Here is a 25,757-nt window from a genome sequence, read left to right as displayed (position 1 = left end):
CACTTCACACTACAAGTAAAGATTAATTTCCACACCCTCTCTCCTAATATCCATAATTAAGTCATAATGTTATTGGCAAAGAACCTCCAAAAAAGATGTCTCAAAATACTTCTATAAAGAACATTAACTGTTCATTCTTAAACAAGCCTGTTAATGATTACCAACAAAATATCAGATTTAAAAAATTGCTAAACACTGGGAATGGGAGAGATATAAAATTACTTCTTCTGAGCCTTATGCTGAGTAGTCAAACCAGTGCAGTATACAGAAATTTCAAACGAATGCAGGGAGGAAGAAATGGAAGCTGACTGAGGTGGTGTCCTGCACACACACACACACACACAAAAGAAAAAGCCTTATTCTTTAGTTCTCAAAGCTTCAGTATAGTCGTAGAGACATTTTAAAAATCCAGTATTTTTATTCTACAGTCCAGTCAATTCACAAGCTGGTATGTATGTGAATTTTTCTCTTAGAAGATTAAAGAAAGGGAAGTTATGAATAAGTGTATTTTAAAATTATACTCACAGCAACATATCTTAAGATTACTTTCCCAGCAGGGAATTCTAAATCTGAAACCACTCACATGCAAATGTAAGAGCTGCCAAAGTTCACTAATTTTTCTAAACAAAAAGAAAATAAATATATTACTCAACTGTTTTGCAAAAGTGTAGACAACATGATCATCACTGTTAGGAGAAATATATGATCAGTGGCAGTTTTAACAGAAGAGAATGCTATCCTCTTCAATATGTAGGGAAAAAAAAAATCAGACAATCCATTTTCCATTTTAGAGTAGTAAAATAAGCAAAACTGCAAATTCTCAGTCCCCTAACAATATCCCCCAGTGCTGCTTACTCCTCCCATAATGTTGTTTATTCTTCCTTCAGTTCCAAGATTTTCCTAAATTTTGAATTTTCTGGCAATATGTGATTTTTGTTAAGAATATTTTTAGAACCCCATCCTGGCCCTAGGGTGGCATTCACCATGTTACGAGGGAGAAGTCACACTTCTTACTAGACTACTACCAGTATTACTAAGAATAATTTAAAATTTTTGTTTAAAAGTTTAAAATATATGTTCCTAGTGGTTTTTAAAAAATCTTCCATTTTTCCATAGCTTGATTATGTTAATCTCTTTAAAAGAAGTGGATACATCCTATCTTATATTAAGTTGTTCATAATTTTAAGCCCTAATCACAATGAATGTTAGCATGAGTGTTTCCTTTCAATTTTTGCAAATCACTTTTTAATAACAAATTACTCACCTAGTATGATCAAGTAGTCACAATATGTCAACTTTTCTAGGTTTATGTTATATTTATATTTCATTAAACTATCTTACCATTAGCATATCTACACAAAATTTAACATCCTTCTAAGAGTTTTTAAAAACTCAAGCACCAAATCATAATCACAGGTATGAAAAAATCTAAATATTAAATACCACACGACAACAGCTCTCTTCTGGTTTCCCACAGCTTAAGTAAACAGTTTCAATAAAATTTAACCCTAATTATAAGCAATGATGTGAAGGTTGTCCCTTTAGCTGAAAATATTTAATGTAAAGCATTAGGAAACCAAGAGCCAGCTACTACTTAAAGATTTCTAGCTAGAGCACTAAATAAAAAATGAGGCTTGAAATCCTTCTGTAACAATTAACAAGGTATCCATTGCCAAAAGTTCTGAATTATGTTTGAGTCATACTTACCTCTGGCTACAATTCAAAATTAAATACCACTCAAAGCTTAACTTAAACAGTACAATCCTGCTAAATCTCAACAGGACACAAAGACACATGGAAAATATAATTTTTTTGAACACCAAATATTCTAAAATTTCCTGAGTCTGTGATAAATTGTTTTTTTTAAATAGTTGCCATGTAATAGTAACAATTGTTTCATTGAGCAACTATAGTAAGCTGATACTAAATGTTTACCATCTGTCATTCAAAAGAAATAAGGCACTTATAGTAAGCTTTGTTTTTATTGTCTCTCTTCAAATGCTTCCCATCTCATAATACCATAATACTTGAGAAATTACATCGCTGGGTAACAGTTCCATGGTAGACCATTTCTAGCTCTATGTCAAAATTCTAGCAGACTGTCCCAAAGTAACACAAGCACCTAACTATGACGAACTCCTGTCTTTCACACAGAACAAATCCAACTCTTTAGCTATTTAAAAACCCCAAATGAAAAGCACAGATGCTGACTGATTTTACCCAATGAGAATAGTAACTAAAAGGAACACTGCACATCATGGAATGAGTTTAACATATGCAGATAATTCTCAACAAATCGCAGAATAGTGTCAACTAGAAAAAAAATGCACAACCTGAAAGGAGAGAATTCCACAATAGTAATAAAAGGGACCATGGTCAGGTGGTCCAGTTCTTTATCTTCAACACTGAATGAGCACTGCTCTGTGTGAATAGGTCTCTAAATATTATAGTCAACAGCTGTGACTAAAATACAGGATTACTGATTAATTTTCTACAGTTCATATTCTTTTCTAGATTCCCATTTTCTTTTATTGCCTCTTCAAAGTTCTTAGAAAACCGAACAACTTCTCTGCCAAAGCACCAGCCCCATCACAAATGCCATACAAAGCAAGAACACACTGAGATCCAGTTTTAACTTCATGTACTTAAGACATAACATCAAATGCCAGATTAACAACTGAAAAATTACTGATTTGATCTTTGGGTCACATAAACTATTCATTTTAGTGTTCATAACAAGGTAATTATAAAGTTTGAAGACTACAACACTGTAAATTAACTATAGTTCAATTTTTTTTAATGGTTAAAAAAAAGTTTGAAGACAAACATGCTGTCTTTTAAAACAAGAATGAAAAGGAAAAAAATAGAAAGAAACAAGAATGATCTGAGCTCAACTCCCACGACTATAATTTGCTAGTTGTGATCCGGGCACATTATTTAATCTCAGCCTCTTCACCAGTGAAATAGTGACTGATCTCTATTTGTCACAAGACTTAAATGAGAATGTATGTAAAACACAGTGTCTGGTCCATAAATAGTACCAAACCCCTACCCCTCTCAAGTCCTTTAAACACAAACACACACTTTCAATTTTTCATCAAACTTCTCATTAGACCCTAGAAGGAGTCACTAATGAACACACAACTTGTCATAGTAAGAAAGAAATCTAAAGCAATCTGAATTAAAAACCATTCTATGTTATAAGAAACAGTATTATTTCATGGGCCATTTACACCTCATCACATTAAGTAATGTCTTATTTACTCTCCAAATACTAATAAAGAAAATAGAAATGCAGGAATAACCACTAATGTAACTGCAAAAGTGAAATTTGTAACACTGATGAGGAATTATACATTTGTTAAAAATCTGTTTCTGTATATATGAACTTACAATATGAATCTTAATACTATAGCATAAATATGCCCATAAAACAAACCAATTTTTTAATACCAAGACCAGAAAAATAAGAAATTAACTTATTAACTTTGGAGGGAAGACTCACTATAATTAAAAAAACAAAAAAACCCAGAATCAGTGAGAATACAAAAGAACTAGAAAATAAGCCACAGATTACAAAAAAAATTTGCAAAAGATAAACAAATTACTCAAAATATATAATCTCTTAAAATTCAACAGTAAGAAAAAATCTGATTTTAAAATAGGCCAAAGACTTAAGAGACACCTCACCAAAGAGGATATACAGCTGGTAAACAAGCATCAAAAAACCCCACGTACATCATCAGAGAAATGCAAATTAAAACAATAATGAGTTACCACTACACATCTATGGCCAAAATCTGGATCACCAACACCACCAAATGCTGACAGGGATGTGGAGCAACAGAAACTCTCATTCATTACTAGTGGGAATGCAAAATGGTACAGCCACTTTGCAAGACAGCTTAGCAGTTTCTTATCAATACAGTCCAGCAATCATACTACCTGGTATTTACCCAAAGGAGTCGAAAACTTATGTCCACACGAAAAACAGCACAGACGTGTTCAGCAGCTTATTCATAATTGCCAAAACTTGGAAGCAACTTAGATGCCCTTTAGAGGTGAATGGATAAATAAACTGGTATACACAAACAATGGAATATTATTAAGCACTAAAAAGAAATGAGCTATCAAACCATGAAAAGACATAGAGGAATCTTAAATGCTATTACTAAGTGAAAGAAGCCAATCTGAAAAGGTTATGTGTACTGCATGATTCCAACTACATGACTGTCTAGGAAAAGGAAAACTATGAAGACAATAAAAAGATTAGTGGTTATCAGGGCCAAAGATGGGAGAGAGATGAATAAGCAGAGCACAGAGATTTTTAGGCAGTGAAAAAATGCTGTATCATAATAATGGATATGCAATTATACTTTTATCCAAGCCCATAGAATGTACAACACCAAGACTGTACCCTAAGGAAAACTATGGATTTGGGGTGATTATGATGTGTAGGTTCACCCTTGGTTTAAAAAAAAAGTGCCATTCTGGTGAGTGATGTTGCTAACAGGGGAGGCTATGCATGTTTGGGGGGCAAGTGGTATAATGATAAATCTCTTTACCTCTCTTTCATTTTTGCAGTAAACCTAAAACTTCCCTAAAAAAAAAATTAAGTCTCACGAAGAAAAAAGAGTATTATACTGTTGACACTCAATTCCCAGCACTGAAAAAGATTTACTGAAAATACAGTAATAATTTGATTTGGAGAATTTATGAAAAGTGATTAGAAAAAAAAACACTTGAAAATAAGCAAAATGTATCAAAAGACAAAAGAGAAAATATAATTTGTTATCAAGCATATGGGGACAAGTTCTAAATAAAATATGAAGCAATGAGAAAGTTTAAAGATAATACTACCGATAAATGTGCAGTGAAATAATAACTCACTCGAGTCACCGTATCTCTTTTGGAAAACAACCTGACAATATGCAGAAAGTATTTAAATGTTCATATTCTTAGAACCAACAATCCTATTTCTGAATTTAATACTAAGAAAATAGTTTTCAACACTGAAATCTGAGGTATTAATTTGTGTTTTGTTCACAAGGCAATAGTTAAATTCCTTTCCCCTATTCCAAGCCTTTGAAGTCTCTAGCCTCAAGGTCTTTTGTTATTTTAGAACCAGCAATTAGAAGACAATCCCTTCAGCTGGCTTCTGTTTGAGACAGCCCAGGCCCAAAGCGAGCAACCAGAGAGGGAGGGAGAAAGGAAGGAGAGGGAGTGTCAAGAGGTGGAAACTAGAGGGAAAGAAGGGGATTCGAAGATTCACACAGACCCTCAGCCCCAACTAGGAGGCGAGCTGGATGGAGAGACAATGATGGCAAGAACTTTGTTTTGGAAACTCTGCGGAAGATTCTATTACCCGAGATTCTCTGTAGCTTGGCCTTCAAAAGAACCTTCCAGGCTTACAGAAATGAGCTTGCCAATGACAAGCAGTGTAGGAAGAAGACTAAAAAGCCCATTCCTGATAAGGCTCTGGACTGTATGAAGCTATCCAAGGACTGAGGGGAGGAGGAGTCACACAAGGGAATAATGACCAGCTAAACTGGGTGAGGACACAACAGGGTAAATTTTTGTAAAATAGGAATATGGTATTTCATAGGTGCAACCTTAAAGAATGAGGCTCATGCCTACTGTAGTTATAATAAAAAATACCTAACAACACTGGTGGTAAAGTATGGTGTTTTCACATAAGGAACTGTTTTAAAAGAATTTATACTAATTCTTACGTTATAATGAATTACAAAATTATCATAGTATAAAATTATACATACACACATACCTATGATCCCAGCAGAATGTAAGTTCCATGAGGGCAGTGTTTTTCTATTTACCAATAAGACAATACCTGGCACACACAGATGTTCAATAAATATTTGCTGAATAAATACAAAGCCCATCTTGAGGAGCAGGGAGAAACAAAACGAAAATACTCCAAAAAATGGTGTATCAGCATTGTCTTAGTAACGGAACTTTAGTGTAGTTATTTTGGTTCTATTTTTCCCTGTCTTCTAGGATGTCTCTGAGTATATTTAACTTCTGTAATGGAAGAAAAAAAAAACAATTAGAAAGCAGTTCACTTTAAATGCATTAAGAATTTCCTATATTTTCAAAGTTTCTCTGTAGAGCTCTACAGCTGCTCCAGAGGAGGCTGAATTGAAAGTTCAGATAAAGGAAGCAGATTTAAGTTATCTTGAGTGGGTAGGAAGTAGAAAAAAGCACACTAAGGCTTTTTCCCCTGTAGTTTAGTCAATATACAAAACTAAACTTCCTCAAAGAACTTCAGTGTACTATTATTATAGTCCCAAACACTCAGCTTCTACAAACTTCTCAATCACAGTAATTGCTATAAAATCAAACTACTGATTTAAAATATTCTGACCATGCCCAAAATCATGAGAGGCAGTGAATGAACTTTCTGTAAATCTCTCATTTACAAAGTCCAAAAGTGCAAAACATAATCAGCTTTGCAAGGTATCAACCATGACTTTTAAACTTCTGTTCAGAGTGATCAAATGCATCAAAGATCAGATTCCAAGATTTAGTTGTATAACTAAATGCATTTGTGGGCCAAACATTCTAATTGATTTTCTCTTATTGAGAATTAAAAAGAAATGACACATACTCTAAAATAGGAATTCAAGTGATGTACATACTAACTTAAGATCAAAATGTCAGTGCTGAAACTGATGTCACAACTTCATGTGCAGTAGTATAGAGTATCAAAAACAATTATAACAGTGCACACACACTATCTTTTATCTAAATACTTAACAGTTTTTTAAATCTAAAATTTCAAATTTTAACATGAGAAATGCTTTTTTTCTAGGACGTAAATCAGGTAAATTATACCACCTTACAGGATAATCACCACTGTAGAAGCACACACACCAATTAGGACTACAAACAGTGTTTGTTGGTTTTGATCTAAAAACCTCAAATTTTTAAATGGGAAAATGCTTTTGTTATTCAGTAAAACGGGGAAAACTGTACCACCATACAGTATCAAACACACAAATTATACTGTCACAAATGGTAACAATGCTTATCTCTGGATGAAGAGATACATTCTAAGTAATTTTTTTCCTTTTTTCCTCTAAATTCATTAATTCTTATAATGAGAATGTATTACTTTTATAAATTTTTCTCTTAAAAATCTGTGTGTGATTTAAGGATGGTTATAAAAACTATGGTGGAAATAAAAGAAGCTTGTAACTCAGGTAACAGTCAAAATCAAATTAACATGTAGCTCTAAAAGATGACTATGAACAGGTTTTTATATAAAAGGAAAGCAGGCTTCTGTGGTCATTAAATTACCAAACAGTTTGAAAAGCACTGTCTTGGCATTTCAAATATTTTATAAGTTTATTAAAATAATGCAGTTAACTATATTTTCAATAATCTTTTCATCCTTATTTACTGTACAGGAACAACTAGCCAAAGAATTAACTATTTTGGAAAAACAATGCAAAGGAGTAGCTGAACAATAGAATAATGCCTCTTTTATAAGCAAAAAGATACCAAAAATTAATGTAACTTATTTCTCAATATCATTAAAGCAGGAATATGGGTACTAAATTGGGAGACAAGTTTAAAAACCCACAATGGCTAGCAATGACTAAAGAATATAAATAAAGCAGCAGTTTACACATTCAATATACATATCCAAACATGCACTAGTAATTTATCTGAAATAGACAAAAGTCTTTACACCAAATTATTTCAAGACATGCAGAAAAACTGACTTCTAATATTCTCTAGGCAACAACTAAAGTACTCAAAGAACAAGGCCATAAGAAATATTTCTGATACAGACATGGTGGTAAATAACAAGACAAGATAAAATTTTAAAGGACTAGATGCCAATTTTCATAATAATCAAGTATTAAAAGCACCATAAATCAAAAAGAAGACTTTTAAAACCCAAGTTTATATGCTCATCAACAACCAAAGAATTATGATTTGTAAAGGGTGCTACTGAAAGAAACCACAAAAAGGAACGTGCTAAGATATGTTTTAAAAGGAAGTAGTAAACTTAATTTACTGCAGCATCAGTTCTCTTATAACACTAACAGAATAGTCTAGGTCAGTAGCAGCTAACAGAAATATGTGAACTATACATGCACTTTTAAATTTTCAGATAGCCACATTAAAAAAGTACAAAGAAAGATGAAATTAATAATACATCTATTTAGCCAGTATATCCAAACATTATCATTTCAACATTTTTAATTGGATTGTTTTAACCTTAAAAAAATACTAAGACTTCAAAATCAAATGCATCTTGTATACACAGCATGTGCCAATCTGGATGCTAAATTTTCATCAGAAAAATCTTAGAAAACACTATATACTGAATTTAATACTAAGATTCATAGAAGTTACCTGAATTTTTAGGGAATGATTTTGAATTTGTGTGAGGGAAACACTCTCCTGGATAACTGCATAAATGGATATTCATTTATCCATGGATAAAATTCATGGCAGTTCATGTTACCTGTTTTCCTGTATGGCTGAAAAAAAGCTGTATCATATTCCCAAAAGCAGCAGCAGAAAGAATGTAAAAGGACAGCCAGTAAATTAACTTTAAAAGAGAGGAAGATGTCAGAGAGAGAAGGGATGGTAGACCTGCTGCAGTGAGAGGAGTGCCTGAGGGGGTACAAGTCCAGGGGAGCTCAGAGGTCGGTGACTATGAACTGCTTTTACTCTCAACACTGATACCAACTGCATGGTGGTTTTTCACACCACGGACAAAATCTTCAGTTCTCTGGTCACCAACTGGGTGTCCTACTGATTCAATTCATTCCCGACACTAACCACCTGGAGTTAGCACAGACCCCACAGCTTAAGGGCTCAGTCCCACAATACTGCCCCCACTTCAGATGCTAGCTGCAAGTCCCAGGCTGCCGCCTACATGTCTGATCAACAAGCTATAAATCAGGGGTTCCCATGACCCACTCCTCAAGTTTGACAATTTGCTGGAGTTGCTCACTAAACTCAGAAACAGCCAAATGGAAGAGACGCATAGGGCAAGGTATGGGAGGAGGGCCACAGAGCTTCCATGCTCTCCTTCTCTGATGCACCACCCTCCTAGCACCTTGAAGTGTTCATGAACATGGAAGCTCTCCAAACTCTGCTGTTTATGGGCTTTTATTGGAGGTTTGATTACACAGGCATAGTTCATCAAACCTTTGGCCATTAGTGATTAGTTCAATCTCCAGCTCCTCTTCCATTCCCCCAGAGGTGGGGGTGGGAAGAGGGCTGAAAGCTCAAACCCTATAATCATGCCTAGGTCTTTCTGGTGACCAGCCCCTATCCTGAAGTATCTAGGGGCCAGTCAAGAGTCACTTCATCAGAACAAAAGATACTCCTATCACTCTGGAAATTCCAAGGCATTTAGGAGGTGTGTTTCAGGAAACAGGAGCAAAGATCACATATATATTTCTAGATTATGCCACTCTGTACATAATTTGGGATGATGAGAAGCAGGTTTGACACTCTCAGAGAACCAAAGTATACATATGCAGAAAGGGGGAAGCTAGAATGACCTCTATGTTGAATTAGGACTGGATGTGATTCTATGATGAACTCATGGCTTTCAATAGACAGATACAGATGTACACACACCCAGAGGCAAAAACACACATGCATACATATAAACACTCCCTAACTCTTTACTAAAACAGCCCCGGGAGCCATGTGCATACTTAACGCTGAGATCCAATTTTCTGAATTCTGTTTTACAATAAAAGAAACCAGACTCTTGGAGAAATGGCTGGTCCACGGCTGGGGTAGGGAAAGAATTAGATGAACCTGAAACATATAGTACAAAAAGATTATTATCAAAAAAGTGTAAGGCCATGTTAGTAAAAAAGATACAGAAGGCAGCTTCTGGCCAGATCTGGGACAACTGTCATGTCTGGAAGTACCTCAGAGTAAAAAGTTTGTTTTTGGTTTTTTTTTTTTAAGTATTACTATATCTATGCATCACATGAAGAGGGAAAAAAGAGTGATGGAAAATGGCCAAAATTCTCAGCACAGAAATCAAAGCCATGCTTTAGCCATAAAATGCTAACCAGCAAACATCACTATTCCTCTCCTCTCCACTTACATCCAAGAAAAAAAAAATCTGTAGAGACACAAAGAAACTACCGATACAAATGCAACACAGACAGCTTGTCCAGAAGTAAAATCTAAACTAGCTCCTCTACGCAGCAAGGTACCTGGTTAGGCAGAACCAACATTTAAATTGAGAGTCTACTATTTAAAGATTGCTGGTGGCTTTTTTCTGTCCAAGCAAAAAAAGAGTGATGCACCTTGGGAATCATCTTCTTTGCTCTGGGAAGGACCATTGGAGTGGACCTTTTGTTTTCAATTGAAGCAAATTCTTTTGCCCAAGACAAAGGGTACACAACAAGCTCTATTTCTGACTTGATAAAAGCTATCCCTACCAGTAATATTAACTGTCCTGAGCTAAAATAAAGTGTGTGGAAGAACGGAAAAGAAGGCCAAAAAGTCTTCTGGTAAGCAATTGAGACTCCAAGGCCTTTCCTTTTCAGTTTACTGTTATCAGAAATTCTGATTGACACAAATGGCCTTGAAAGAGGTCCACTGGCAGGAAAATTCCCCCCATCTTGAATACACACACTAACACAACTTACCTTGAAAGGAGAATTAAAGTCTAAACCTACGCCTACAAATGAAAGAGGGAGGTGTGATTTGCACAGTGTGTAGCTAAAGCTGAAAACCCCTATAAATCCAGCTACTCTGACCACAACAGGAATATTTTTAAAAATCTGCCATGTTTTGAGGCACACCTTGTGTGCCTCAAGTATGGATTCCTCCTGGTGTAGCAGTATGGGACTGTCTGACTTCAAAGGAGCATTTTAATCTAAAGAACATCCAGGACTCCAGGCCCATGGGATGACATGCTTGTTAGACTGTGCTGGCCGATACGTACGCAAATACCACTAACCCGCACACATTAGGAGTGTTATTAAAGTGTTTATACCAAGTCCTGCTACTGGGAGAAGAAAACTTCAATTATCTGGACATCTTACTGGAGATGAGGTAGCATCTTATGCCCATAACAATGCTGAATAAATTAAACATTCCAGAAGATTTCAAAACAAAATTATGTAATTTAAATGAAATTTCTATTTGGTGTTCATACAAACAAGAGAGCCAAATCCTTCTCAATAAGATATATCATATGTCAAAGTAAACAGTGAAGAGAAGGAAAAAAAAGGTTAAGATTTGAAAAAAAAATCATGGGAAAAAAAATCAATTCATACTGCCACTATCAACAACTAAAGCTAACAAACTATAACCTCAATCTCCAAAGTAAACAAAACTGAAGTCCTATGGAAATTACCCTTATTCTGCTTCCTGGTGAGTCAAAAAATAGCATTGATACCTAACAATTATAGGAATTTGTAAGTCCAATTAATTCTTATTAACAATGTAAAACTTGAAAATGAACAATCTGTACACAAAGAAATCGTCTAAAGACCATTGACCAAAACCCTACTAACACTATAACCAATTTGTCTCTAGTAGATGGAAATTTGATACGCATAGATCACTAGAAATAACATTCCCTCTCCTTAAAGACTTAAGTCTAAAAAGAACATTCTTTTTGTATCGTAACCAAATGTAGCATGAGTGTCAGACTACAGGACAGAATAGGCACATCACTCTCAATGACTGAATATTCTGGAAACTAGTTGATAAATGGCATATGAAGTATGAAAACTTACTTGGATTGCATGTAACCATCCACAAAGAATAACCAAAACTAAAACAGTTACTGGCTTAAAATAGACTCTTACTATAGAGACTTAGTAGATACTGATGCAGAGAAAGCAGACAAAATACTATATTTCAATGTTTCAACTTTTAAAGACCCTTCCACGCTCACATACATGTTATCCTTGATCACACCTTCTACTTAGCCAATCTTTCTTGCCCCATATTTGTTCAAATTTGTCTAAAGAAATGGCCTACTCTGTCTCTACTTCTTAACCTCCCTCAGCCATTTTTTAAACCCACTGCAAATTTTCTACTCTTCCAAAACTGTAAGATCACCAGATATCCAGGGCAAGTGTGACATAATGTTAATCTTTGTTAATTCTGCATGTATATGGTGAGTTTGTGATATCTTCTGTACATCTTTTCCAAAAAAGGAAACATTATTATAAATAGAGAACACATTTGTAAGCATATAACTTCAGTTATAAAAGCACCACTGTGTATTTTTTGTGGTGTGAACTATATCTCAGTAAACCTATTAAAAAAAAAAAAAAGGCATAACTCAACCCACGATCTAGATACAGCATGCTCCATCAGAACTTTCTGCCATGATGGAAATGTTCTATATGTGCTATCCAACATAGGAGCCACACATGGCTCTTGACCACCTGAAATTTGGTCAGTGCAACTGAAGAAGTGAACTTTAAATTTATTTCATTTTAATTAATTTAAATTTAAATAGCCACATAACACTTTATGGATAGTGAACTTTATTGGAGAGTGAATAGTGCCAAAATGGAGGATATTATCAGAGACTGACATCTACTTATACGCTCCTTACTCAACCTCCCCTTCTCACCTAGGTAATCCTGAATGTTGTTGTTAATGACTTAATAGCCAAATGCAATTAACAATTTCAACAGCCTAATCTCTACACTTCTTTTCCACTCCTTCTACAATTCATTCTCCACAGTTACTACTATGCAAATTGGACTTCTTTGCTATACTCCAGTCTGGAAAATTTTATTCCCTTGATTATTACCATTCTCCTAGTGTTCATTTAGTCTAACCCCTGGTCTTTCTTTTTCTTTTGCCTACCCAGTAATTACTCCTATTTTGCCCTAGGCCTTTATTCTCCCCTGTCTCTTCCTCTCTTTCTCTCTCCATATATATTCTCTCCTAAGATGATTTCATTTATTTCCATTATTTCATCTATGACTAATACAGACATTTGGGAATCATCGGCCTCTATTTCTACCTCAGACCTGTTCTCTGAGCTTCAGTAAACCTGGAGGTTTAACTAGTATCTCAAAACTCCACATGTCAAATTGAGAACATCAATACCTATTCCCCTCTTAAAAAAGCAAAACCCCTACTCTTTCTTACTCCTTCCCTCAGCTGATAGTACCATCATCTATCCCACCCTCTTAACTATGCTTCATTTTTCCTCCAAACTCCGCTCAGCACTAAACCCTGCATACTTTATACACTAAATATTTAAAGAATCCACTTCTCTATTACTGCCCTAGTTCAGGCCCTAGGAATCTCATATCCATACATAAACTAAACTCTACCATCTCTAGAACTCCTGAAATCCATTCTCCAGAATTTCTGCTACGCAAATCTAACCAATTAACTTCTTTGCTTAAAATTCTTCAGTTACTCTCCACTGCCTACAGCTGAGTATTAGTGGGTGAAGGGTGTGTGGAAAGTTCAAAGAGCATGTAAATATGATAATGATGTCTAGGAACTCTTCAGCATGTTAAAGAGACGATCTGTTACATTTTCCAAATTTACCTTAATCCACAGTGATCTACCAGTCCGAGTAAAGAGAGTATTCACACAGAGATAAATATAGTCATCCCTCAATGTCCAAGGGGAACTGGTTCCAGGCATGCTCCCCAACCCCCACTCCATGGATACCCAAATCCACAGCTGCTCAAGTCCCTTTTATGAAATGGTGTATTTGTATACAACCTACACACCCTCCTGTATACTTTAAATCATCTCTAGATTACTTATAATACCTAATACAATGTAAATTCTATAAAATAGCTATAAACATGACATAAATGCTATGTACACAGTTGCTGCAAGTGTGGCAAATTCAACTTTTGCTTTTTGGAACTTTCTCGAATTTTTTTCCTGAATATTTCCCATCTACAGTTGGTTGAATCTTCGGATGCAAAATCTGCAGATATGGAGGGCTGTGTATCATGTTATTTAGCTCAAAACTATTAGCCATGAAGATGATCCTAACATTATCCCAAACAATCTTTTTCCTTCTATCAACTAATAGAGAAAATGTGCACATCAATAATAATTTGATTCACTAATTTGTTTTCTCTCTCACTGCTTGGTTTATGTATTAGTTTGTGCTTGATTAACACAAGACTATTCACCAGGCACATATTGACCAAAACAAAAAAAAAACAAAAACAGATCACCTGTCTCAAAAACTGAATCCTGCCTGCCCAACAGGCATCTACAGAACGTCTCTTTTTTAACTAACCTGAATATGATGATTATACCAAGTAGATTTCCAAATACGCTTTCTTAAATTATTCCTAAAGTCTAAAATTTCTTAAGATTTCTTAAATTCCTGAGAAAACTGTGCTTGTGAGAATCTGATGATTCTTTTCTAAAAATCACTAAGCACATTAATTTAGCATGTCACATTTAATATGTCAATCTTGCAATGCCAAGACTCAAGTCACATCAAAAGCTAAATTCTTTATGAAAGCCCACCTGAAAAATCTAAATTAATATAAATTAAGGTAGAGATATTATCCAATCAATTAAGTCAACCACAATATCAAGCAAACTAATGTTTCTCCTATCTTTTAAAACTACATATAAAATTATGTCTGCCACCTGTCAAAGGCACAATCCTCTTTCAAATAAAAACACTCTTAAGAAAAGTTTCTGGCAATTTCTCTTCAATTTGAAAAGCTGCTCCCCTTTGTCTTAATATTTAATAAAATTCCTAAGTTGACAGAATAAAAAGCTCCTAAAACCCAACTTTAAGAAGTTTAAAACATTCAATTTATAACAAGTGATAACTTATGGACTTCAAAATAGAATTTTTTAAAAGCATCACTATCCTTTTTATTATATTGTATATAACACCACATTTTTCAAAGTACCTTCACATGCTATTTCGGTTGCTCCTCAGCAATCTTGTGAAGTCAGTAAGACAGGTCACTAATCAGTGTTACACTAATAAATCAGTGTTACAGATTAAGTTCCTTACTCGGGGTCAGATAAGTGGGTAACACAGAACCCAAGTGTTGTGCCTTAAAGCTCATTTCCGTTATATAGCATTGTATTATGCCATAGTGAACTCTGCAAATACAAGATTAGAGAATCTGCTGTGGACCAAAGAAAGGCAAGGAATATGGATGAAATGACCCTGAGATCTACAACTATTCCTAACTAACAGAAAAACATTTATTTAAGTATATTGAGTATCTACTTATATCTTCAAAGAGCTCAAAGACTAATGGAGTAGACAAAGAATGTAAACGATTTTTAATCAATTTGAAGAAAACTGTAAGTATGATCCTAAGAGAATGATCCTAGCAAATTCTGGAAACTAGTCATTCAAAACAGTTGGCATTTGGGAAAGTAACAGGTCATGAAATTAAAAAGTTACGCAGAGGACAGAAAAAGAATCTGAAAGCACTGATGACACCGTTTCAACTCAACATTTCTTCTGTAAGAATGGTAGCAACAGTAAGAGTTTTGCTACATTTTTCAAGCATAAATGTAAACAAATCAAAATCTTCATCAGTAGCCTAAAAAAGATGCTGCATTATCACAGTTAATATTTATTTGCCAGGTCCTGTCCTAAATGTTTTTTATATATACTAATTCATTTAATCATCACAACACCTCTGTAAAATAGATACTCTTACTGCATTTCATTTCACATATAAGAAACTAGCACAAAAGTTACCCAAGGTGACACAATCATTAGATGAGCCAGGATCTGAATTGAAAGGCAGGCATTTTAGTTCTTAATCACTGTGTTATACTGAAGAAAAATAGTGCCAATCTAAATTCAGGTCATGCGAAGTCTCACCTATTCCTGCACACTTGGTTGGTCCTTGAAAAGAAAAAAAAAAGCAAGATGCTATAAATAAGTAAATATAAAGAACTGGTACAGCAAAGCCTAATAACTAATTATTATCAATTTTTTCACACTACACTAACATTTTCAGAAATTATAATTTGAACATAATCACTGTTACTGCTTTTATAGCTTTATCTAAAAAATTTAGAAGCAACCAGAAAACATAAATAACAGGTTTGGGACGATTACTGAAAACGAGAGCCAGTTTTAGTTGAATGTTTCCACAGGCATTAACTAGGATGACTTTCAGATGACCAGGATCTTGCACTAGAAGATGAATGTCAAGAAATGAACTCAAGTCACCTGGCAACAATAGATTCCCAATTTGTTTTACACAAAAACAACCTCTTTCCAAGTTCTTACACTAGAAACAACTGTGATACTAAAGGTCAAAGAAAGGTAAATAAGAGAAAAGAAAAACATTTAAGAAAAGTAAGAGCTAATTGTGTCATGAAAAATCAACCTAATTCTCAATTCCTGTACCACAAAGGTTACTTTTTAGAGCAATAAATCTACATATATTTCAGCCGCTCTTCCCCCACCCCTTCCCCTGACATTAACGGAGGCATTGGGGATTGAACCCAGAACTTCGTGCACACCAACCAAATGCTCTACCACTGAGCTATACCCCAACCCTACATATATTTTAAATCAAATCTTACCTGGCCAAAAGTATCCTGTGTTTATGTCTAATCTGCCCTGTTTAGAAGGGACAAAGGATTATTTTAAACAAGACACCAATCATTCTTTAACTTGCACAGCAGCTACCCTTGACCCATACTCCAAATCAGTGACTCTGAGAATTTAAAAACAAACAGGAAAACTCTGAAGACTATTCCCTGAAATTTAGTTCCTGAGACTGAAAGTTACTGCAGATTCCTAAAAAACAAGGAATATGGCACAAATTTAAAAAGTAAAGATATATATATACAAAATAAAGGACCAACTGTATGGTACAAGGAACTATAGTCAATATCTTATAATAACCTATAATGGAAAAAGAATATATATGTATAATTGAGTCACTTTGCTGTGCACCTGAAACTAACATTGTAAATCAACTATACTTCAATAAAAATAAATTTAAAAATGAAAAACCACACCAAAAAAAGTAAAGGTAAAAAAAAAATCCACAATATTCAAGTGGGAAGATACAGTTCAATGACACATTTTAAGAACTACAGCAACGAAATAAATTATGGTTTCTTAATCACAGAACCACATCCAATTTCTGCAGCATTCATAAACTTTTCATATAACATTAGTATCATATACTCATGAAGAGACATGAGCTTTAACTTACTAAAAGTCAGAGAAAAGCAGGCTCTATTTTGGAGCTTAAACAAAATTTATGATTTGACCTCCCCTTTCAGGTAGATCTGGAAACAATCTCATCAATATATCAAATGAACTCAGTACTTGGATACAGCATGGGAAGAAAAGTGCTTAAAATAAATAAATCATTCTTGAAACTGTGTATAATTATATGTTTTCTTAAAGCAAGTTATACTATGTTTCTTTAAAAAAAAAAAAAAAATCCCTCCCTAAAAAGGCAATGTGAACTCTGCAAAGCCCAGCAGTAACATTTTCTGACCAAGGAAATAGAGAAGTCAGATTAAGGCACATCACTTGCCCAATAAAACCAGGTAAAAAAAAAAACTGCATTTTTTTTAATGTTTTTTTTTTATTGATTTATATAGTCAGTTTACAATGTGTCAATTTCTGGTGTACAGCACAATTCTTCAGTCATACATGAAAATACATATATTTATTTTCATATTCTTTTTCACCGTGAGCTACAAGATATTGAATATATTTCCCTGTGCTATACAAGAAATCTGCATCTTAAAAACTCAGTTATCACTGAAAATCCTGTGCTATCAAAATATTACCTACATATTAAGAATCAATACTTATTTTAATAGATAACTATGCATATTGTGACTCTAAAAATAAGCCTAACAGAAACAAGTCTGACTTATGTACCACACTTACCCATTCTTCATCCCAAAAAGGTGAGGTGATAAAATCAATACCCAAATCAAGTCTGGAATTTGCCATGGCTACAGGATCGAATTTCTCCAGAAATACAACAGTAAATTCCGCACCAAAACAAACACATTACATCCTGAGAAGTCTTAAACGTTAAATAATTAAAACTAACAAAATTAATCCATAAAGTGTTCAACATTTACTTGGGTCCAGTCTTAAGAGCATGGTAACTAAGAAAAAAATGTTAAAAAGCACCTATTCAAATATGAAACTATAGCAGAATACAATCCAGCATCAGTAGCAATAGGCATCCTAGATACAAAAAAAAAAAGTCTGCCTGTAAACTAAGTTTGCCTGTAAACCAAAAGGAATCAGATCTAAGTTTTTGAGAATGACTGAGCAATAGAAATAAAGTTAGTTTCACAATTTAAAAAGTCTGCCACCTTTCCAACTCTAAAACACTATAAAATTGAGTGTTTTTTATTTCACAACACCTTAGACCTTCTCTACCACCAACTACAACTTGAGAAACTAAGTTCCTGGAGAAGGGTATTCCTTAGCATGCACAAGGGGTCTTGGGTTCAATTCTCAGTACCACCACTAAAAATAAATAAACCTCATTACCTCCTCCCACTCCCTCAAAAAACCTATAAAATAAATTAATTTTTAAAAAGAAATTAAAGTTCCTAAAAACTTGCCAGTTTTTATTTTCTTCCACATATTAATTTCCCTTCATTTGATATGGCCTTCATCATTTGGAAGGTGACATTCAAAGGGTTAACATGTTAGTTCATGGATAATAGATAAATTCCTAGATCATTCAGTTACTTTCATACCCTATTTCAGCTTGATCCATTTTCTTGGCAAGAAGAATATGGAAAATGGCATTTTTCATGTATAACGTAGGTGGCTTTTCCATTCACTGTAACTCTGCTTCTTCCAACAAGCAATGCACGTTCACTTCCTGATGAGGACAACATTCAATCAAGCAGCTACAGGTCAAGCAACAAGTAGCCCAAACCAGCTATTCAAACCTAGAATATGCTTATCAACCAGAATGACACACCATTATTAACACCTAGAGAGGCTGAAAAGGAAGCCGTGACTCCTTTGGACTCTTGGGAAAGTTTAGCTTAAAAACCTTTTACAAGATTACAACAATGATAACGACACTACAACTGTCAAAGCATACATACAATTTTACATGGGTTCCTGTACTATTTACATCATTACTGAAAACATACTAGTTTCAATTAACAATGTTAAATCACTGCTAGTTACCAGAAGGCTTAGGCATCATTAGGTGAAACAATATCACTTACGGTACCTTTCTAGTCCCCAAGTATTTATCCAAAGAAGAAAGCTTTTTTAAAAACAGTTTATGAGCTACCTGTGCAACCACCAACTAAGACACATCCAAAGGAAGGTCGTCCATGCACAAAGTCGTTCCTAATTTAAAAGGACAGCCTGATTTCAGAGATGGGAACACTCACCCAAAGCACCTGCAGCTCATCACTGCAGACCCTCTGATGAGCACAAGGCAGGAAGACTCTACTTCCCCAACTCAGAAACTTCCCACTAATTCCAAGTTTCCTGCCAGACACTAAAACAACAACGAGTAGGCAATGCGCCTGTACCAGGATGACTTTCACCACTCCTTCCCTAGTAGCAAATCTCCCTGGCTACCAACACTAACTCTTAATCCTATCCAAACACCTACGTGCAAGCCCTAAATTCTGGCTTGCATCTCTTTCAGAAGTTGGCCTCCCGCAACTAGGAACGAACAGTTTGAGAAAAACACGTAAGGGGCGAACTCAGTAAACTGGCCGAAGCAAGCCAAATTTGGGATCCAAAGCACCGTGAAATAAAAAAGGAGGTGGGATATACCTGCAGTTCACACCAGGCGACCTCCACAGTGGTTTCGGTGTCCAGACCCTTGTAAACCGTCTTAAAAGAGCCCCTGCCGATTTCGATGTCAAACTTGAGGAAGCGGCCATCATTGGACATTCCCACGGCCTTGGTCTCCAGCTCCTCGATGTCATCCTGCTGCTGGCTCCGTTCCTCCTGGGGCTCCTTGGCGCTGCCGCCGCCGCTGCCACTTCTGGCCGACGGGGGCTCCTCCTTGCTCCCCGCGTGGCTGGGCTGGGCAACCTGGCGGTCTCTGCCGACGAGGCCGGGGGCCGAGGCGGCAGCTGGGCCCGCGGCGGCAGGTTCCCCGGGGACGCCGGCGGCGGGCGGCTGCCGGGCCACTGGGGCGACGGCGGCGGTCAGGGTCTCCTCGCGGTGCGGCTCCGGGGGGCTCCTCTGCGGGACCGCGGCGGCGGCGCTGGGCTGGGGGAGCGGGAGGGGGAGGCCGGGCAGTTCCAGCGCCGTGGCGTTGGAGTCGCAGATGACGCTGCGGCGGAAGAAGCGGTGCTCTGTGGTGGTAGTCGCGGCCGCCCCCCGGCTGTCCTTGTCCATGGTGTGGCGGCGACGCCGGTACTCCTCCGTCCTGCCGGCTCCGCCGTCCGCCGCCGCGGCGCCCAGTTTCTCCCCCACCGAGGAGTCCGAGCTGGAGCCATTCTTGGGGAGAGGCGCCGGCGGCGAGAGGAACACCGAGCCCGGGGCGCTGCTCTGCTGGTCGGCGGCGCCGCCAGACATGATGGGAGCGGGAGCGAGGCGGGCGGCTCGATTCGCGAAAGGAGGGGGTCGGCCCGGGGCGGCGAGGCTGCGGGCCGACGGCCCCTCACTCGGCACTGACGCGGCGGCCCGAGCGGGAGGCGGGACACCGGGCCCGGCTGCGGCGGCCGCTGCGGCTCTCGAGGCGGGCTGGTCGGGGGAGGCGGCGGGGCGGAGGCACGGGGGCTGGCGCCTCACGGCCCGCACCCATCGTGCGGCGAGCGGCGGCCGGGCGGGCTGCAGCGGCGGGGCCGCGCACTCATCGGGGCGGCGCGCAGCCGGCTCCGAGTCCGGGCGTGCTGGGCCCTGAGGACGGCGGCGGTGGCGGCCCGCGGACCCCGAGCGGGGGCGGCTGAGGCGCAGAGGCAGGGGAGGCCGCTTCGGGGCTCGCGGCCAGGCGGGCGGCCGCTCCTCCTCCCCGCCCAGCTGGACGGCCTCACAGGCCGCCCATCGCCCGACGCGGAGGGAGGGCCCGAGCCCGCTGCTCCTCCGGGCCGAGGAGGGCCGGAAGAAGGAAGGACAGTCACTCCGTCAGGCACCTTCTGTCACGGAGACCGATGCGGAGAGGCTGAGGGAGAAGAGCCGCGTCCGCCGAGGAAACTCCGCGCTAAATGGCGCCGGGCGTCTGAAGCCTCCACTCGGCGCGCTCGGGCCCCGCCCCCCGCCGCCGGGACGCCCCGCCCCCACCCCGCTCGCGGGGCTCTTGCGCAGGCGTGCCGGCCCCGAGGTCCCCTGGGACTTGTAGTTGATGCGGTGGGGAATGAAAGGAACGGGGGAGGCAAGCGCCTACGACTCCCGTGATGCCTTGCGGCGGCTCCGCCTGCCGCCTGCCGGGAGCTGTAGTTCGCTTTGAAACCGCCCCTTCTGGAAGGCGGATGGGAGCGTCCCCGTGGGTTGCTGAGCCCCATCCTTCAGTGGGCGCCAGCTAGGGCAAGCATGACTTAGGCATTAGTTGTGGAAGAGGGAAGAGAGAAGAAAAGGAGAGGGAGGCAGGGCGGGAGGAGAGGCTCCCATCATGCTCTGCTGAGGCGAGAGCGAGCTGGTCGGGTCGCCGAGGATGAAAAACGAGCTGCGGTCCTGTTTAGAGCGGAGCTGCGGCGGTGCGGGCTGGGGCTGGGCGCGGGGCCGGGGAGCTGGACCCTCCCCTCGGGCGGCGGACTCTGCAGAACGCTGGTTGGGGGCTGGGGCAGGCGGCTGTGCGCCTCCCTGCCAGAGCACTCGAGGACGAGCCGCCCTGCTGCAGTCGGGGTCACGCGAGCCCTGCGGGAAGCGCGGACGGTGCGGGGAGGCGTAGGTGCAAGGAAAGACGAGGTCTGCGTGTCTTTGCGTCTTTTACCGCAAACAGAGCTGAGCTCACTTGGGTGCAACTTAGTGTCCGCCTTTCTTCTGCCTGGGGCTTTAGTAAAACGGCCCCCTCTTCCCCTAGAGGGGCCTGAGGGTACGCCTGTAATTTACACCGCAGCTTCGGACCAGGAGGAAATCGGCAGACCTGCGGCTTTCTCGGAAGCATCCTTGGGCTCCCCGGACCCCTTCCTTGCTCCTCGCAGCTACTCAAGATGGTGCAGGTGACGAGCACCAGGGGGCACCCGACGGAGGAGGAAGCCAGACCCGGAGCCAGAGGGCGGTTGAAAGGCTAAGCCCAACGGTACGAGCGGGAAGCGCTTAAACGTGCGCAACCGCACGGAGCGTGCTCGCCCCGGCCCCCGCCGGCGCCCGCTGCGGACCCGCTCGGGACCCGCTCCGGAGCGCCCGGCCCGCCCGGCCGCTCTGGGAGAGCAGCGGTTGGAAGCAGCGGGACCGAAGATTCGTTAGCGCATTTCGTTAGGAAATGCCCAAGCCTAGATGATGAGCTGCACTTGGAGAAGTCTGTCTAAAATCCATAGCCATCTATCTGATACGTAGAACAGTTGCACTATTTTTCACTATCTTGTTATCAAAAGCTACATTTTGAGGTATACAGAAAGTTTTTCTTTTTTAAAAAAAACCAACGGTTTGGGGGTTCCATGAAGCTAGCAGATTATGAACATTTTAAAATAGGAATTCAGGAGGGGCATCTGGAGTCCTAAATTATTAGTTCCATTGTTCTAGAAAATATGCCCTTCACTCACTTGCTATGGTAATGGCGAATATCATTATGGTATATGTCATTAGTGGTTTGACTCCAACCATAAGCTTAATGAAAAGCAAGGGGAGAAATGACTAACATATTTGCATTGTACTTCTTGAGGCAGCTTCTTAGAACTTGCGCAATTGTTGCTTTGCTAGGAAAAATAGCCTACTTTTAAACATGAGCGAGGTCAGTTTAAAAAGAGTTTGGGCACCATAAAAAATGATACTTCTATGTTAACAGTCATTAAAAGCCTTTATTATTACCTATTCCTGCTTACCAGACCCTGAACCTTTGGCCACACTGCATTGAACACAAATCCCTTGACGACGACCATGCCCTATTGACATGCTATTTCAGTCAGGAACAACTAAATTCATTGTAAATAATTTAATTAACTGTTGGCTTAAAACCGCGTTTGCCCACATGACAGCTTTTCCTACCTGTGTAATGTTAGCTTCATTAGGAAAACAAGTACGACTCCGAGTGTAACCAGGTGTACAGTGTTTAGATTTAAAGATTAAACTGCTTGTGAATGTTTTACTACAGACACTTGTTCGGCTCTCTTTTTAATACTTACCAACTTTCAATTGATGATTGAAAATATCAATGCTATTTTCTATTAACTCATTACTATTCCATCTCTAATCCGTGTTTTCCTTTCTCTGCCATTTCAATGATCAAGAATTGACCTCTAACCTATATAAAACATCAAGTGATGTAAGGGGAAGTAACAAAGGACCCGGGACACAATGGATGCACTAAGCTCAGAGATTTGATTTCCTAATGGGCGGGTCCACGAGAAGACAAGTATTTAATTTTTTCGCACCGTGTTCTTTATCCGCTTTAGCCCCTGTTCATTTTTCACGTTGATTCATGTTTCTTTCTAGTTCCTGTCCATCCACGTTTATGTTTACACAGTCCCCACCATTGGTAACTGGCGAACCACGAAAGCCGGAGACAGCTTGGATTTAGACAGTGGCTGAACACACAGGATATATCTTATGTTGTATGTGGCATAATTCATAAGGCAGCTTCCTGAAGGGCAGAAAAAACAAAACCTATCTTGAGAGCATTTCTCTTTTTTTTTGTCCCCTTCCCCGCACTTCTCCAAAACTAAGGCAAAATCCTTCTGAGGACTTTACGTACTGCCCCGTGAACCATAGGCTTTCCCACCTGGCTGGTGGGAAGGCACTACTCAGGCTCTGTATGAGTTCTAGTGACCGCTCCACGACATTTCCAGGCAGTTCCTTCCCTGCCCTTGAACAGTTCCCCCGGGTGCTGTGCTGGTGAGAGCTCCACCGGCCACCGGAGGGGGCCCCTGAAGGGCTCTAGACTTCTCCTGCTGTTGTCACCATCCTCTCTCTGCAGCTCTTTCCCGTCTGGAATCCTTCCTTGAGAACTCTAGGTGTCTTAGTCTCCCTGCTTCCTCTCCCCGCCTCAGGGAACCTGCCCGGCTCCACCCAGATGCCACCTTTCCAGGACACCCTCTGGAAATTCTCCCAAGACAGCCGGCTGGCAAACAATACGACGTCACCTCATTTGTTTCCTGTCTCATCAGGCCTGATGTCCAATCCCTGAAAAATGGTTATTTTAGAAAAAGTATTCTGTCTAAATTGTTTTTAGTTATTTCTGGTGGGAGGAGTAAATTTGGCCCTTTTACTCCATCTGGACAGGAAGTGGAAGTGCAAGCTCAAGGTAAGTTTAGCAAAAAAGTTAGAATTAATTGGTTCCCACAATCCAGCCACAGAAAGGAAGAACGTACACTGGCCTTCAAGTTGACTGGGTTTACTGACTCAAGTTACACCAGAATACTTTGTTTCTTCCTCTGTTTGTCCGTCTCATTTCTACTTCTGCCTTTTGGCCGAATTCTAGTGTTGGTCCGAGCCACCGTCAGATCTGGAGACCAGCCTCACAGCCAGCTTGCCGAGGTCAAAGAGAGAACTCCCTTTCCATCTCCAACTTAGATAACTCGGTGGAATCAGTGGCTTGACTTGGATGCATCTCGTGGCTCTGTACCAACCACTAAGCCCTGGAGGGCACACTACAAAGACTGACCCAACAAACAACCCGAAATACATACCAGCTACCGTGTTCACACAGGTTTGGATATTTGCGTTTCTTGGAATAGCTTCCTATAAATTGCTGTGTCAAAGGTTTAGACAAAGCCTTTTTCATACTGTCAGCTTTTCCACCAAAAAGTTTATACCACTTCGCCTTCCCACCAACAGTATGTATTTGGCATATTTCCCCTCAGCATTACCAACACCAGGTTTTTTTTTTTTCACTGCTGCAAAGCTGGCAGGTGAAAATGGTATTTCACTGTTATTTTAATTTGCAGTTCCTTGACTAGTCCTGACATCAGCTATTTTTCATAAACATTTATTCATACAGTGGGTATTTACTGAGCGCCAACTATGTAACAGGCACTAGTCTCAACACCGAAGGTTTATTAGCCTTTTGTATTTTTTATTTTGTGACTTTCCTATCATTTGGTCATTTTTTCTACTGAGGCATTTGTCTTTTTCTTACTGATCTGTGAGAATTTCTTATATACAAGTGGCATTAACTGTCACATACGCAGCAATATTTTAAAATTTAAGTTCTCTGTCTTTAATTTTGTCTTTTATAATACTTTGATGTACAACTTTCTAATATGTTTCTGTCAAATCCTTTAGATTCCTGCCCTCAATACTGATACAGTTGTCTTACTATTAAGCTGGTCCCATTTGGCACGTGAGCCAGTTTCTGTTTGAGATTCACCGAGTCATCTGTAAAAATCAGCTCTGGGCACATGCCTCTTCTGGAACGTAATCTACTCCTGCTTCTTATAAGACTCCTGGGCCACAGGTGGCGATTCAAAACACGGTTTCTCCCAAAAGGCTAATTAAGAGAGGGAAGACTTCTGCGGTGTTTACCAGGTCCATCACAGGCTTGGGTAGCAAACAGATATTCTGGTTGATGATATCTGATTATCAACTGAAGAAAATCTGTGAATAAGGAGACTAATTAGTCAAATAACAACACGTTTGTTTTTCCTTTAGGACCTTTTAAATTTTGATTTGCTCTGATCTGACAGCTGACTCATTTCCTAGTGGTCCCAGGGAGAAG

General features: G+C 39.3%; 1 protein-coding gene and 1 long non-coding RNA gene across 19 annotated transcripts in view; one reads left to right on the top strand and one right to left on the bottom strand.

Moving 5' to 3' along the window:
* WNK1 (WNK lysine deficient protein kinase 1) overlaps positions 1-21,130 on the bottom strand; it is a 118,946-nt gene extending 97,816 nt beyond the window's left edge. For all 18 annotated transcript variants that reach the window (XM_032472811.1, XM_032472814.1, XM_032472819.1 and 15 more), the window contains exon 1: positions 19,769-21,130. In XM_032472811.1, the coding sequence (XP_032328702.1) occupies positions 19,769-20,521 (753 nt within the window). In that variant the 5' untranslated portion in view covers positions 20,522-21,130. The remainder of the gene's footprint in view (positions 1-19,768) is intronic.
* A 174-nt stretch (positions 21,131-21,304) lies between these two features.
* On the top strand, positions 21,305-23,194 carry LOC116661251. The gene is made up of 2 exons (XR_004317064.1): positions 21,305-21,850; positions 22,002-23,194. It is a non-coding gene; the product is annotated as an uncharacterized LOC116661251 (long non-coding RNA).
* Positions 23,195-25,757: the final 2,563 nt, after the last annotated feature.

Source organism: Camelus ferus, chromosome 34 (genome assembly GCF_009834535.1).
Source record: "Camelus ferus isolate YT-003-E chromosome 34, BCGSAC_Cfer_1.0, whole genome shotgun sequence".
In the NCBI taxonomy this organism is placed as follows: Eukaryota; Metazoa; Chordata; class Mammalia; order Artiodactyla; family Camelidae; genus Camelus; species Camelus ferus.
This window is presented reverse-complemented; position numbering and strand designations above follow the sequence as displayed.